Here is a 15,609-nt window from a genome sequence, read left to right as displayed (position 1 = left end):
GGTAAATATTTTATGGTGCAGGACGTGTACAGTAAAGCAGATGTCTTAAACTCTATAGGCAGCAGTGGTGCACCAAACTTCAGGCAGGCCCAAGGAAGCTATCCTTTATTTGGAATGGGGCAGCCCAGTCTTAATGGCTTCAAGCAAGTCCTTCAGAGACTGCAGACACATGGTTATGAGGTCTGTAATCTCTTTTGACTAATGATCTGTCTTTATTTTGTGTGAAAGATTTCACTGATTTTCAAGGTTCAATAGTCCTTTTGAAGCAGACACAGAAATTTAAGTTAAAGCACTTTTGTGCCGTTTCTATTAATTAATGAAAATAAAAATGAAAAACAAAACAAAAGAAAAACCTAACTCACACATGGAGTACCAACTACGCTTTTGTTCTTTCAGTGCTGACTAGCACATTGGACGGCTAAGCTGTTTACCGAATAAACAAAACTATTTTACACATACGCAAACAAAAAGGTTTACCCACTACCTTTTAGAAAACCACACAGGTTTCTTCACAAATGACAGCCTTTCTCTTCATACCGACTTGGAGACTGCCCTGAAAAAACATTTGTGAACTTTCTTTATACCTGCCTACTTAATCACAGGCAGGTGACACTCATTAATTATTACAGCCAGGTATCTCATCCTGGCTCCCTCCCGTGGTGTTCTGGGGGTTGTAGTCCGTAGCCCCTCTTGGACTACGTTTTTATCTCTTCCTCCCCTAGTCTGCCACAATTGACATATCATTTGTTTTATAAAAATGTTTACATTGTTTTTACCTTTTATGCCTCTAATTTATTTATTTATTTATTTATTTATTGTTTTAATATCAGGAAGTGATCTTCTTCTGTGTGCGCGAGGAACCTGTTGTGTTTTTACATTTGGAAAATGATTTTGTACCGTACACACCAAGGAGAAAAGAAAACCTCCACGAAAACCTCCATGGTTTGGGAAAAGATGTTAAAGTGGAAAACTTGGAGTTGACAATCAGAAAGGAGGTGTGTTTGCGATGTTCTATGAAACAAAATTCTTGGGTTTTTGAACTTCATTAGAAACGAATCTTTTATTTCCCTTTGCTTTTCTGCTTTGCAATGGAAAAATACATCATTATAAAGATATTTCATTCTTGTTTTCTGATTTTCCTATTAAGGAAAAAATGTTGGAGAATAGCTAAGTTTATGGACACTGGCACCACCATTATGTGCATCACAGTTTTAGACATATGTTTCACCACTTTGATTCAAGTTTGTTAATGAAAAAGAAGAGCTTTGTCATTGATCAGATTAGTGAGATGTTCTGCAAAAAACACATACAAATAATTGGGGTGTATTCAGTTGGTCTAAACAGCAGCCGATCTAAAGAACCCCTGTGTTTTTTTATATTTTTTAGACCGAAATACATTAACAGACTTGCATGCACTGTTAGATTTTCATAACATTTGTTTTTATTTAGATAGTTTGCTGTTAGAATCAATTTAATTTTCTAGGTGAGAAATAGAGAATCTTTATTGAGTTTAGGGTTAGCAATAACGGTTGTAAACGCCAGTGCCTTTTATTAACAAAACTTTATACGTGCTGTTTTTGCTTTCATTTGCAGCTTTGTGACTTTGCTCAGCTGAATGAAAATGTGTACTATATCTACAATGACATTGAACACTTCAAGAATGAACCTCAGCACATCACCATCAGCTGTGAAGAGGACATTCATGTCACTGAAGAGGTTTACAAGAGACCTGTCTTTACAATGCCTTCATATAGGTAACTCACATCTGTGTATTGCTGTATGTGTTTGTCTTTACACTTTATAGTGACAGTGAGTGCTTTAAATTATCTATAGCCACTTCAGCTGTTAGCTCAAAGCCAGAGTTTTTGTTTGTCTTTATGGAAATGTATCTTTTGTACTTTGGGACTCCCAATGCAATATTTGGGAACCCTTTACTTATCTCCACTCCTACTAGTCCGATAACTGGCAGTTGAAAGGAATGTTTCTAAATCGAAAGGAACACACCAAACACACTGGAATTAAGGTTTCAGAGGCCAATATTTACATTGTGAGGACCCTTAAAACAGCAGATGAATAGATGACCGGAAAGTAGATGACTTTCCTTTTTTAAAACAAACAACAGATATAGTGCACTACAGACCTGTTTAATATTTTGTCACAGTTATGACGACTCAAAGGTTGGTTTTAAAAGCTCAGATGCATTTTCTAGTACTAAGTGTATACACCAGCCTTGCCTTCATTCAATTTGATCTTCTTATTTTTGTATAATAAATACTGGTAGTTTTATGTAAAATTCTAACCTGCAGGTCACAATATTTTTTAACTAGTCCAGAGCTTTGGAGTGGTAATAGAATTGGGCCTTGGTGTTTGGGCCTTGTACAGCAAAACACCCAAGATGTTACCACAGCATACATGCACACAGTGTTTAGCTTTGCTGCTTAAAACACTGCAGTCTCACATTGTTCCATGAAAGATGACGGAATTGTGTTTCAGTGCAATGTGTTTTCCAGGTATCATCGATTACCACTGCCTATGGAAGGCGCACCGTTGGAGGGGCAGTTTGATTCCTTTGTTAATATACTCAGGGTAAGCATGAGAACTAACACAGTTTGCAATTATGTTACCAATATTTATTTGAATGTAGGTGGTAATTGGTTGCCAGCCTTTAACCTTCTTGTGTCCGAATTTGTTGACCACTTAAATTTACGCTTTTGTGTTGACCGAAGCTGGGGAAAAAAGGTATGAGAAATAAAAAAAAAATTAACTTAAACTGACTTAAAATAATACCAGCTGTAGTAATTTGTTGTTTTTAAAATCAGTCAAAACTTTTAGACGTTATACTTTAAAAAAATTAATTGTCAATAGGTTGGTCCGAGTAGTGGTATGACCATAAAGGTGGCATTACCAGTGGTGTGGTAGATGGACTCTTTTAATGAGGTAATCTCTGGAATTGGGTGGCAGTACAACCACAGGGTGTTCATTTCTTAATATGTTCTGTGAATTTACAGTAGTTTTTCCAGACATATTATATTTTGTTTTAAACAAAATCCTTGGTATTTATTTATTTAGTTTTAAATAAAAAGATTCCCTTTATCACTTTGCAGCTGGATTTCAGGGCTGAGTTGTCCTGATGCCAAAGTGTGGTTTCCATCGCTCTTTGTGTTACTTGCCGTCTGTCTCATTTGCCTTTTGTGGACCGAGGGTGTTGGACAGTAAAGCTCTTTGTCTTTTTAACGTCTAACCATTTTTATACGAAGTAAACAAGAGCTCTTTTAAACCCTGTACTGCCTCATCCAAGTAGTGTCATTTAAACATAGCTGATTTGCCATGTTATACATTGTACATTTCCTTGGCTGGTAGATAGGTATTAGTTATTTGGGTGTATGGCTTATTTTACAGAAAGGGCAAATTGGTCTAAATTTAAAACGTTTTTGGTGTGAACTACTCATAAACAGTGCTGATAGTCAACTAAAAGAAAATGGTCTACAAATGAAAATTCCATACTGCCAAAACATTGGCATTTTCCTAGTTTCTAATAATAACAACAGTTAATTGAACTGCAAATTATTGTAAAACATACAGTTAAACACCTTTTTTTTTATTCTATTTTTTTATTTTATTTTTTTTAATAAGGAGAGCCCAAATTTGCTGCTTTCTCGAGACGCATCAAAACCTCTTCCTGCCCTCGTCTTTAGCTGCCAAGTCGGAGTGGGCAGGACAAACCTAGGCATGATTCTTGGTACCCTTGTGATGTATCACCAGAAAGGAGCTCCAGAGGAGCAAAAGTAAGCTGCAAAGAATAGTACATACAGCAAAGAACCGATGCCTCCATATTCTAGGATATCTTTATGTTTTAGGGAGTTGGATTGTCTGATAGCATGGTAATTTGTATACATTAATTACATGGTGGCCTGATTCCGTTCAAGTACAAATGTAGACACTTGCTATTAATTGTGTATACTTTTTAAAATAATGTAACAAAAAGTTTCATAAATCAGGCGTCATGCTGCCAGCGCAGATTATGTTGGAGTTGTAATATATAGCTTGTAAAAAGTCAACAATATGTGCGGTTGCCTGGCAACAGCCAAAGTGATTGAAATATGAGTATGGATATTTACAGTCGACAAAAAACTAGAGCAATTGACTTTTTCATTTTCCTTAAACACAGTTAGCTAGGATTATACATACAAATGTAACAGATTATTTGCAATAGTCTATTTATATAGATTACCTAGAATTGGAAATTACATACCATATCACATTACTATAATCTTCTTTTTATATGTATTTGAATTTGTTAATAATATATATTTAAGTTCGGATCAATTGCAGACTGAAAGTTAGCTCTAATTTCCATTTGTATTCTGAAAGTTCAGCAGTAATATTAAGAAATGGTGTCATTGCTTTTTCACAGACTTGCTGAGAATGTCAGCACAATGCCAAAGGCACATTTCCAGATTATCCAGAGTTTTATCAATTTAGTTCCAAAAGGTCAGCAAATTGTTGAAGAGGTAAGAGTCCCTTAAGGGTTGTTATTAAAGATTTTGGGAGTGTATGTTAATACATTTTAAACAGTTTCCTACAGCAGATACTGTTTCTTTCCTTGCATGTCAAAATTCCCTCTTATGTTATTGTAAAATAAGTTCTGTTTCTGATATTGTTTTTCAATAGGCTGCATTCATTTAAATTCCTTTTACCATGAAACACTCAGAAGTCCCAGTTAAAGCAAATATTTGCAGTTATGAATGAGCACCATCATGAAAATGATTGAACTGTGTCGTGTATATAAACATTAGTCAGTTGTATTGTTGTAGCTATGCATATTCATTGCTGACAGAAACACTTTCCCCAACTCCAAGAGGAGTACTGTCTGATTAGCTACCCCCCTCTAGTGGCTAAAAGGGTGGAGTGGAGAATGCTTGACTGTGCTCCTGCTGGTTTACATCAATGTCAGGGAAACTCAACAAATACATATAAGGATGGCAACAATTCATTTTACAGTCATACCAGAGTATAATTAATTTTATGAAAGGAAGTACATTTTAGTTAAACAATACAGTGAAAAATATATTGTCTAATATCTTCAATATTTCATTTTTTCCCCAAGATATTAAATGTATTGTGTTTTTTTTTTTTTTTTTTTTTTTTTGTGCTGTGTTTCACAGTTTTTTTACCATTTCTTATAGAAGTCACACAGGTTCCTTTACCAGAGTCACTGGCTATTTACAGGTACACCATACAGATTGATCAGAAGATAAATGAAGGCTAGTGTAGTTAATGCTAGGTTCAGATTGATATCTTGTTTTATTTTAGGTGGACAGTGCTATAGCGCTCTGCTCAGAAATGCATGACATTAAAGAAGCAATCTATGAGAACAAGAAGAAGCTTGAGGGGATTGGGGAGGATTACCGGGTCCAGGTGAGCTTCAGCTCTAGTGATTCCCTGTTACTGGAATCTAAACAAGGAGGAATGTTCGTTTTAAATTAACCTTATTAATGTATACTGGGATAACTGACTGACTGAGATTATTAATAGACCTTAAAAACCTTTTTTTCTGTCATGGATTAGTGAATTGTACTAAACAAAACTGCCAAAGGGATATTTTACATTGATTCTGTAATAAGTAATGTCGCATTCAGTATCTACTTAAAACATTTATTTGTACATATATATGAAAGACTGTACACACACACACACACACACACACAGTACAGTCTCGGTCACTTTCTCGTAACTGTAGCATTGACATATCTTATAGATATATATATATAATCTATATATTATATATATATCATATATAGTATATATATATATATATTATATATATATAATTATATATATATATTCAGGAATTTGTACAAACTTACTTATATCCTTTCGCGATGTGTGTGACACCCACTGTCAGACGACCTTTCTTTATAATTCGTGATTAGTTCAATAGGGAAGAAACGTTATATGTCAGACGTCGGCACTAACAAACCTTACGCGACCCTTACTTTTTCACACGAATTTTATGGTCCCTGAAACATGACTCCGATTTTATTTTAAAAGTGTTTTAAGGGAATGTATGGTTGCCTTCTGTTTAAAAAAAAAAAAAAGGTATTCTTAAAATATCATCATTTTTACTAGTGTAGAGAGACACGACACTGTTCTTAACTTATTGCACTTAAAATAAACTTTGTTGTTCAATGATTTAAACATTGGATGTTTCATGGTGCCCTCTTATTTCCCACTGAAACACAAGGGTTAATAGAAATGTTCATTCACTAAGAATATTTGCAGAAATATTTTTGACACTAACTTCTCTCTTTTTTTTTTTTTTGTTGTCACAGGGAAGTAGCACCAAAGATTATTTTCTCCAGAGAACGCTGCAGAGCCTGGAGCGCTATTTTTACCTTATTGCTTTCAATTACTACCTTCATGAACAGGTATATTTCTCCTGTCATTTCAGAACTTGCTTTTAATGTAGTTGTTCTGTGGACCGTTATCAGGGGAAAGGGGAACTGCTGGGAATTTAGCCTTTTAATTTACATGGAATCGGTTACAATATTTGTCAGGCTACTGAGTAAATACAGGTGGGACAGTTGATGGCCGGATATATGTTTCTTATTTTACAATATGTATTTCTGTACATTCTTCAAATAATGCCCTTATTGCATAAATATTAAGCATGTCAATCCTCTTTCACTGGCTCTGACATGACTCCTGTCCATTGTCTTGCAGTATCCTCTGGCTTTTGCACTAAACTTCAGTAAATGGATGTGCAATCACCCTTGGGTTTACAGGCTGCTTGCTAGCATGAATTTATCAGAGTTATCTGTGCCAGTGGATCTGGTAACCAAGGGAACAAGGGTGCTGGTGAGTTGTTTTTGATTCTGTTCTATGAGGTTTAACTGTGACCTAGTATCAACAGGATTTATGTAAAGGTTTTGTGTTTCTTCACAGTTTCAGAGTTCTTTTTAACTTGGGTCCATGCTGACCAGTTTTTAATGTACATAAGTCAAAATGCCCAAATATTTTTGTAATCTCTAGGTGTCTGATGAATACTTGGCTCCAGATGTTCTTAGTACAGTCAAAGAGATGAAGGTAGCCAATTTTAGAAGAGTCCCCAAAATGTCAGTCTATGGCATGGCACAGCCCACTTCTGAGGTAGGTCATCAAACTGTCATGTTTGTTAATATTTTTACATATGCTCCTTTTAACCTAATGCTTTTGTTATTACTCGGTGTATACACTTCATGTCAAATTTGACTTTACAATTACAGTTGTTCAGGTACTAAATTACACTTGGGTAGAACCCTGGACAAATCAAACAGCTTCTCTTCAATTGGTTCAACAGAGATTGTAAACTGGCCAAATTAACTCCAAATGTCCACTAGGAGTCAGCACTTGTCTGAAAAAGTCTATCAGACTAGCACCCTGTTCACACTGTTTACTGTAAATAGTGCATTCTCATGACATGTTGAATTGTTTGTGAATGAAGAAAATGTAAATCGTGTGGTTTTAACATTTATCATTTTATTATTTATCATTTTAGGTAGTGAGGATAACGGGTATACATTTCTTTAGTTTTAATCTGCTTTCAGCTTTCCAGGCTAACTTAAATGAACTGAATGTGTTCCATGTAGGCGACTGGCTTTGTCGTGGGCTACTTGACAGATGAGAAGAGGAAGCACTCGCACATCTTGTGGGTGAATCTGCAGGAGGAGGTGGTGTTGGAATGCAATGGGCAGATGTACACCCCCCGGGAACCAGGCTGTTTGGAACAGCAGATCACCTGGCCAGCCTCATCACCAGACCATCTTGAGGTAACAGAAAACATCTCATTTGATTTAACATTTTTTTTATTTAAATAAATAAATAATTTCCTTTTTAATAGAATCTTGGGATGTACCATACCATTTGCAAAACTGTTCCAGGGGCATTTGAAATACTGTAGATAATGCTTTTTAATGTATGTGTGTTTAACTGTTAAGAATGGCAATGGGAGCAGTTACAGTCTAGACCTACTCCTCCTTTATGTGTCACTCCAACCACAACATAACACCTTAAGCTTTGACATGCTGCCCTCCTCCCTAGTGTGGGTAGTGTAATGAACTTTTTCCAGCGGACTGAATGAGTTGAATAGTATTTAGATGTGCCTGTCTGCTCTGCTATTTGAGCCTGTCCTTCAGAACAGCAGATGTTGCCTTCCCTGCAGTTCCTTATAATGTTTAACCAGTACACTCAGCCAAGGTGCCTTTTTCAGTTTTTGATATTGCACGTCATTTTTTTCATAGTGTCAGAATTTTTTTATTATTTTTGTTTTAATCTGAATATGTCTTTTTTTTTTTTTTTTTTTTTTTTAGAAACTAGAAACTGCTGCCAAAGAGGAAATCTTAAAATCCCAGAAATGGCTGGAAGTGAATTTGGAGCAGGAAAAGCAGATGAAAATGTTTAAGACCTGCTTAACAGTGCTGGAGATCTTCAACCAGCGGAAGACCTCCTGTCAGGGACTCGTATACCGACGCATCCCTGTTGCAGACTGCTGCGCTCCAAGGGAACAGGTAGCTAGCACTTTACACTAACAAGCTGTGATAACCCTGCTCACCAGGGAGTCCCAGTCAACATCCTCTGGCTACAGGATCTAAAGTCCTTCTCTAGTGGCTTGAATTGCATTGTTTGATGCATTGTCGCCAGTGCTGACCCTGGAACTGCACAACTGCTTGGTGAAACTCACTGCAGCCCACATTCTATTTATCGTGTAGTAGAACCTTTTATGTTAGTATCAAGAATGGGGATTTTGAATTGTTTACTGTTTCAATCCTGGCATGAGGATATTCAATTAAAAAATAAAATCCACTGCCCGTCCTCGTAAAAATTTAGATAGTGCTCGAAAGTGTCATGCTTTGGACTATTACAATCCCAATACCAAAAAAAACATACAGACCATGATATGTTTTTTGGCATTCTAAATAAAAAGAGGTAGAATGTATTAGTAATTGTTTAACCTGATTTAACTAAAAAAAAAAACAACAACAAAAAAAGTCCAATATCATAAAATAACTCACTGCCCTGGACTTAAACACTGAGCTGCTGATTTTAAATTCAAGGTCTATCCTTCATTCACCCATTTCTAATATAAATCTAATTAAATATAGAAGTAAAGAAAATTCTGCTGCTGCAGGTAATCAACTGTAAATAAGACATAACACTTTTTATATAAAAACATTCTACTGTGCCTCTTTTGACCTCAATAGGACTTTGACAGACTGATGGAAGCCATGAAGGCGACCCTAGCAGAGGACGCTCGAGCTGCTTTTGTATTCAACTGTCACAACGGCAAAGGGAGGACCACCACAGCAATGGTCATTGCCGCTCTCACTCTGTGGCACTTTAATGTGAGTACTTTATAAAGGTATTTCTTTTGAGAGGTGATTTCAGCACTGCAGTAGTAGACTAGACAATAAAGGTCTTCTCTTTTTCTTTCAGGGTTTCCCTGAGATGAGTGATGATGAGATAGTGAGTGTTCCTTATGCCAAATACACAAAAGGAGAGTTTGAGGTAATTGCTTTCAGCATGGAGCTGTTTTATTTATTCATGTTTGTTTGATGTACAACACACATTGCAGGTGTGGAGGGCTGTGATCTGTTTCACTGGGGTTCCAGACTTCTAACTGTCCTGGAAAATCAAATAATATACTATATTATTTTTTAGTCAGCAAATAAAAGCAGGTAACCTCTACATTTTATTTCAGTGTTTCCATTGCTTGGTTAATGAATCAAGTCATTATCTTAAGTTTATAGCAGATATCTGACTCAGTCACATGACAATTTTTATGTTTTGGACCACAACCTGTGGAATTAGTTTTTTTTTTAATTAAATCTGTTGAGAAAAAACAGTTGACTAGTTCTGACTAGTTCCCTTATATCGCCAACGTGTATAGCATTGTCAAGGGCCACATTCTTCCTGCATGGGTATTTCTTGTGCATTTGGTATAGACTGTATACAGGAACATCTCACATCAACATCTCAGAACATCTCTTATGGAAGTAATACAGTTGTTAGCTTAAACAAAAACTGTGTTGTGGTCTTGCAGTAATAGCTAGAACAGTTACATTTTCTGAAGATTTCTAGTGTCTAATTGAAGATGGTTCGTACCGTCCTAACTTGATAATATCAAGGTCAACCTTTTAACAGGTGTTGGTATCCAGAAAACTTAAGATCAACAAAAAAATCCTTAACAAAATATAAGTTTGATATAGCTTTTACCACCTGTACAAATCTTCTATCTTGTTTTTCTCTGTTTGTCGGTTTTGTTTGACCTTCCATTATGTGTGTATGCATTGAAATGGAATTCTGTGCCATGATGTCACACTGTTAGGTATTAGGTCAGAAAACACAGCAGTGTAATGATTGGTTAAATCACTTGCAGCATAACTCATTAAATAGAATGCACTAATTAGCACCAAAGCAATGGCCTGAAGTGCTGTTGCCACACTACTGTATCAGTAAGCTTTCTGAGCCAGATTTACAAAAGACGTGCGACCCTGGTCGTCCGCAGTTTGTTGATATGACCTTAGTTGTTAGAACACAAGTGTCCCTATGATTTTATATACCCTTTTCATTCTATGTAAAGAAAGCATCGCTCTTTTCTGCATTGTTCCACATGGAGACTGTTTCAATGAGATCCATCCACCAAGGCCTCTGATGCAGGCTGTTACTGCTATTGGGAAAATGTATATTTTTTCACAGGACTTTCAGTTTCTTCAATTTCCTCTTTTGTGGCCCTGTACAAGTTTGTACATGATATTATTATTTTTTCTTTTTTAAAATATTTGCAATATCAATTTTTATTTATTTTGGTATATTTATACAGAATAATAATAATTAAAAAAAAAAAAAAAAAACACTGAGATGAAAACAGTTTTTAAATCTGTGTCTTTTTTTTTTTTTTGTAATGCTAGCCACTTGTCCACTCTCATGTCTCCGAAAAGATCAAATGTGACGAATATGATGTTTATTGATAATTTATTAATTGAACTGTGGCTTTGACAAAAATAGCGGCATGCATTTTACAGTATTACAGAACTGCACAGTAAGAAATCCTCAACAGCCAATCAGCGTGCAGCATCCAAACATTCTGTTTTATAAATAAAGATTATAACTGGAGATTCGTAGTTCCGACTGTGCTGGTACCTCATGGGTGTATTGTAACTTAACAGAGTATTAATTCACACAAATCAATTTCTGCTGTAATTATCAATTTAAAAATAAAAGTCTGTTTTTTTGTATCGAAAGAACTTCTTATTCATATTGATAAAATTTGATTATGAAGTTCTTTGCTAGAAGTATATCTGGGAGTCTTTGTATAGTGGAACTTGTCTGTCTGTTTCTGCCCATTCAGTCAGTCTTTCTTTGATAGGTTGTGGCGATCTACACCTTTCATGATACAAATCCCTACTTTGGTGTTTACGACTGTGGCTGTGAACGTTCCTCTCTAGGACAGTCATTTTATTCAAGTTATACTAGTATTGACAGTAACATTAAATCATTAATAATGAATACCGTGCATTGGATTGAAGTGTAGTAGAGGACAGCTGGGTTTTATAACTAGAAACCTAAAGACCTTTCCAAGGAGCAGGTTACGTGCATGACAATTACTCTGGTCTCCAGACAGACAGCTAAAGCAGCTTGCAGTGTAATGCATTTGAATCTGGTACAGTTTCCTTCGCTTGGTAGCAGTTTGGCACATAACTTAAATGATAACATGTGGATGCTTCATTTCAGACTACACGGCCCCCCTTGAGCAAAGTGTGTGTAATCCAATCTCAGTCTGATGTAATTTTTATTTGCTGACATCCATTAGTGCTAACGAGGCTACTGTTACAGGCCTCCCTGTCAGCGGATATCAAGGACACATCTTAGCTTAGGAAAACTGGCCTGAATTAGTAGACGTGGTGGAAATGTGCCAGGGACACTTCTCACTTTGTAAATCCTCTTGTTTCTGGTAACTGCAGGTTTTCTTTTTTGCACGTCTATTTTAGGAAAGTGTAAGACAAGGAGAGAAAGGGAAGTGATGCATTTTGTCACAGTCTGGGCAGAACTCAAGTTGCAAGTTTGTAACTGCTTCCTTTGTAGCTGTAGCTATTGCGCAGTATACAACATATAAGGCTGTAACTAGCTGTTCCTCAATCATTTCTTTTTTTTAATGCCAGGCCATTCTAAACCACAGTGGTTCTAAGATTAACACGCCTCCTTCATTCCATGGGTATTATAATTAAATTTGCGGATTTATTGAACTTTCATTTTGGGCATTGGAAGTGTTGATACAACTGTTTAAATAAGGTACCTGTAATTTTTCTTTCCATTTTTACACTTATAATTTTAAAGTCTGTTTCAAAGCTCTTTTCCAAATGGCCGCTGTAGTGCACTGGTGTTTGAGAACCCCCCCCCCCCCCCCCCCCCCCCAAAAAAAAAAACATAAAAAGTGCTCTGACCTTTTCTGTTCCATACGACATGTTATTGCTGTGTGAGAATGTGGGCAATAATCCTTACACTATCAGTGCTCTAGAGCAGGCATTGAAACAAGTAAAATTACACAATGAAAAGAAAAACTACAAGTATGTTATTTAAACTGTTGTAGCAACACGGGATGACTTAATGCTATGTTTTTCAGAACCTCGCTACTTACTCTCTGAGGTGTCTGTTACCTCACCAGTTCTGAGGTTTTGAATTATTTTTCAAGAAGACATTTAGCACATCAAACTTGCATACTGGAGAGATCAGTGCACACAGATCTATTCACATGGTATGGAACCAGCTGTACTAAGTTAACTACGTTATAATTTTATTTGAATGCCCTATATAATCAAATCCACTTTTTATAGATAAAAAAAATCATATTTGTAACACTGAGGTGGTGCACATGGTGAATGTGTTTGTTCTCGTTAGGTTGTGATGCAGTTAGTTAGACTCCTGCCCGAGGGGCACAGAATGAAGAAGGAGGTCGACGCGGCCTTGGATGCTGTGAGCGAGACCATGACCCCCATGCATTATCACTTGAGAGAGATCATTATCTGCACCTACAGACAGGTAAGTTACCACATGTACACAGCTGTTTATCCCAAAGAAGACTTCTGGGAGCCTTATGTTTTGAGAAATGTTAGTTTTATGATTGAGTTTTTAACCCCGTACATAATCTTTTAAACTCAGTGATGCTGAATTTAGAAATAATAAATCCAGTGACAAATGTTTTGACTAGAAGTCTTTTTCAGAGTTTTAAAATGTTTTTAAATGCTATATTTTATTTTTTATATTTTGTCTTTCATTTTAATGTTACATCTGTCTCAAAGAGCATCCCTTAGAATGCCCACCAGAGGTCAGTGTGAAATGAAGAAAAAATACGTTCTGGTACATCTCTTTATAATGAGGCCCCTCAGAACTAGAAAAAAAAACAATAAGCATGTTAATCCTGGGACTACTTCATTTTTAAATATATTTTAATAGTCTTTCAGTTTGATCAAATACAGCATTTACTGAACCCATTCTGCTCAAAACCTAATTGATTCTGCAATACAGTATATCGTAATGTATATTGAATTTCTGCAGACTAACATTGCTTCAGCAAGCACTTTTCTCAGGATTCCATGGGTCTTGATTCAAGTTTTGCAATAAAAAAAAAAAATAAAAAATAAATTATATAATATATATATATATATATATATATATATATATATATATATATATATATATATATATATATATATATATATATATATATATATATATACACACACAGCTCTGGAAAAAATTAAGAGACCACTGCAAAATTATCAGTTTCTCTGGTTTTACTATTTATAGGTATGTGTTTGGGTAAAATGAACATTTTGGTTTTATTCTAAAAACTACTGACAACATTTCTCCCAAATTCCAAATAAAAATATTGTCATTTAGAGCATTTATTTGCAGAAAATGACAACTGGTCAAAATAACAAAAAAGATGCAGTGTTGTCAGACCTCGAATAATGCAAAGAAAATAAGTTCAGATTTATGGAGCATTGTCCTCCTTTAAAAAATCAATCCTCAGAGTTGGGGAACATTGTCAGAGCAGAAGGAAGCAAGTTTTTTTCCAGGACAACCTTGTACTTGGCTTGATTCATACCAAAGCTGCCCGATTCCAGCCTTGCTGAAGGCACCCCCAGATCATCACCAATCCTCCACCACATTTCACAGTGGGTGCGAGACAATCTGGCTTGTAGGCCTCTCCAGGTCTAACCATTAGATGACCAGGTGTTGGGCAAAGCTGAAAATTGGACTCATCTGGGGGTGCTTCAGCAAGGCTGGAATCGGGCAGATTTATCTTTGTGAAGGGCGCATGAATCAAGCCAAGTACAAGGTTGTCCTGGAAGAAAACTTGCTTCCTTCTGCTCTGACAGTGTTCCCCAACTCTGACAATGCTCCATGCCACACAGCCAGGTCAATCAAGGTGTGGATGGAGGACCACCAGGTTAAGACCCTGTCATGGCCAGCCCTATCTCCAGACCTGAACCTCATTGAAAACCTCTGGAATGTGATCAAGAGGAAGACGGATGGTCACAAGCCATCAAACAAAGCCGAGCTGCTTGAATTTTTGCGCCAGGAGTGGCATAAAGTCACCCAACATCAATGTGAAAGACTGGTGGAGAGCATGCCAAGACGCATGAAAGCTGTGCTTGAAAATCAGGGTTATTCCATCAAATATTGATTTCTGAACTCTTCCTAAGTTAAAACATTAGTATTGTGTTGTTTAAAAATGAATCTGAACTTATTTTCTTTGCATTATTCGAGGTCTGACAACACTGCATCTTTTTTGTTATTTTGACCAGTTGTCATTTTCTGCAAATAAATGCTCTAAATGACAATATTTCTATTTGGAATTTGGGAGAAATATTGTCAGTAGTTTATAGAATAAAACAAAAATGTTCATTTTACCCAAACACATACCTATAAATAGTAAAACCAGAGAAACTGATAATTTTTAATTTTGCAGTGGTCTCTTAATTTTTTCCAGAGCTCTGTGTGTGTATATATATATATATATATATATATATATATATATATATATATATATATATATATATATATATATATATATATAATGTGTGTGTGTGTGTGTTTGTACAGCTTTTTATTGAAAGCTGTGTTTAATTGTAGTCATCATCATCATCATCATCATCATCATCATCATAATAATAAAAATAATTTTATAAAACGCCTTTCATGACAAGTCATAACGAAGCGCTGTGCATAAGAACACAATATAAAAATATACAATAAGAAAAATATCAAAACCATTAAATCTTAAAAAAAAAAAAAAAGCCATTTTAAACAAATAAGATTTAGGGCAAGATTTAAAAACATCCAAGGATTCAGAGTCCCTAATTTTTTGGGGAAGGGCATTCCATAACCTAGGGACATAGGAACAGATGGAAGATTATGGATGGACTTGAGTGTATCTTGATCTTCGCTACAAAAACTTCCAATTGACCAACTTGTACAGTAAAGCTCCTGAGGTTTTAGCTAATGCCTTTGTTATTTTCAGCTTTTCTGGTGACTTTGTAAGCCAATGCATTTCAGTATTATTTTCTA

General features: G+C 35.8%; 1 protein-coding gene across 1 annotated transcript in view; it reads left to right on the top strand.

The window, feature by feature from the left end:
* The window catches only part of LOC121321874 (paladin-like), a 78,224-nt gene that overhangs the window by 17,510 nt on the left and 45,105 nt on the right, over positions 1 to 15,609 (top strand). Inside the window, exons 4-18 of the mRNA XM_041261185.1 lie at positions 1 to 180; positions 831 to 995; positions 1,594 to 1,754; positions 2,511 to 2,586; positions 3,634 to 3,785; positions 4,415 to 4,511; positions 5,314 to 5,418; positions 6,333 to 6,428; positions 6,724 to 6,858; positions 7,033 to 7,149; positions 7,629 to 7,808; positions 8,349 to 8,546; positions 9,240 to 9,380; positions 9,472 to 9,543; positions 12,934 to 13,074. Of these exons, the coding sequence (XP_041117119.1) occupies positions 1 to 180; positions 831 to 995; positions 1,594 to 1,754; positions 2,511 to 2,586; positions 3,634 to 3,785; positions 4,415 to 4,511; positions 5,314 to 5,418; positions 6,333 to 6,428; positions 6,724 to 6,858; positions 7,033 to 7,149; positions 7,629 to 7,808; positions 8,349 to 8,546; positions 9,240 to 9,380; positions 9,472 to 9,543; positions 12,934 to 13,074 (2,016 nt within the window). The remainder of the gene's footprint in view (positions 181 to 830; positions 996 to 1,593; positions 1,755 to 2,510; positions 2,587 to 3,633; positions 3,786 to 4,414; positions 4,512 to 5,313; positions 5,419 to 6,332; positions 6,429 to 6,723; positions 6,859 to 7,032; positions 7,150 to 7,628; positions 7,809 to 8,348; positions 8,547 to 9,239; positions 9,381 to 9,471; positions 9,544 to 12,933; positions 13,075 to 15,609) is intronic.

Source organism: Polyodon spathula, chromosome 10, assembly GCF_017654505.1.
Source record: "Polyodon spathula isolate WHYD16114869_AA chromosome 10, ASM1765450v1, whole genome shotgun sequence".
Taxonomy (NCBI): Eukaryota; Metazoa; Chordata; class Actinopteri; order Acipenseriformes; family Polyodontidae; genus Polyodon; species Polyodon spathula.
The sequence above is the reverse complement of the archived record's forward strand: the minus strand, read 5'-3'. Positions and strand labels throughout refer to the sequence as shown.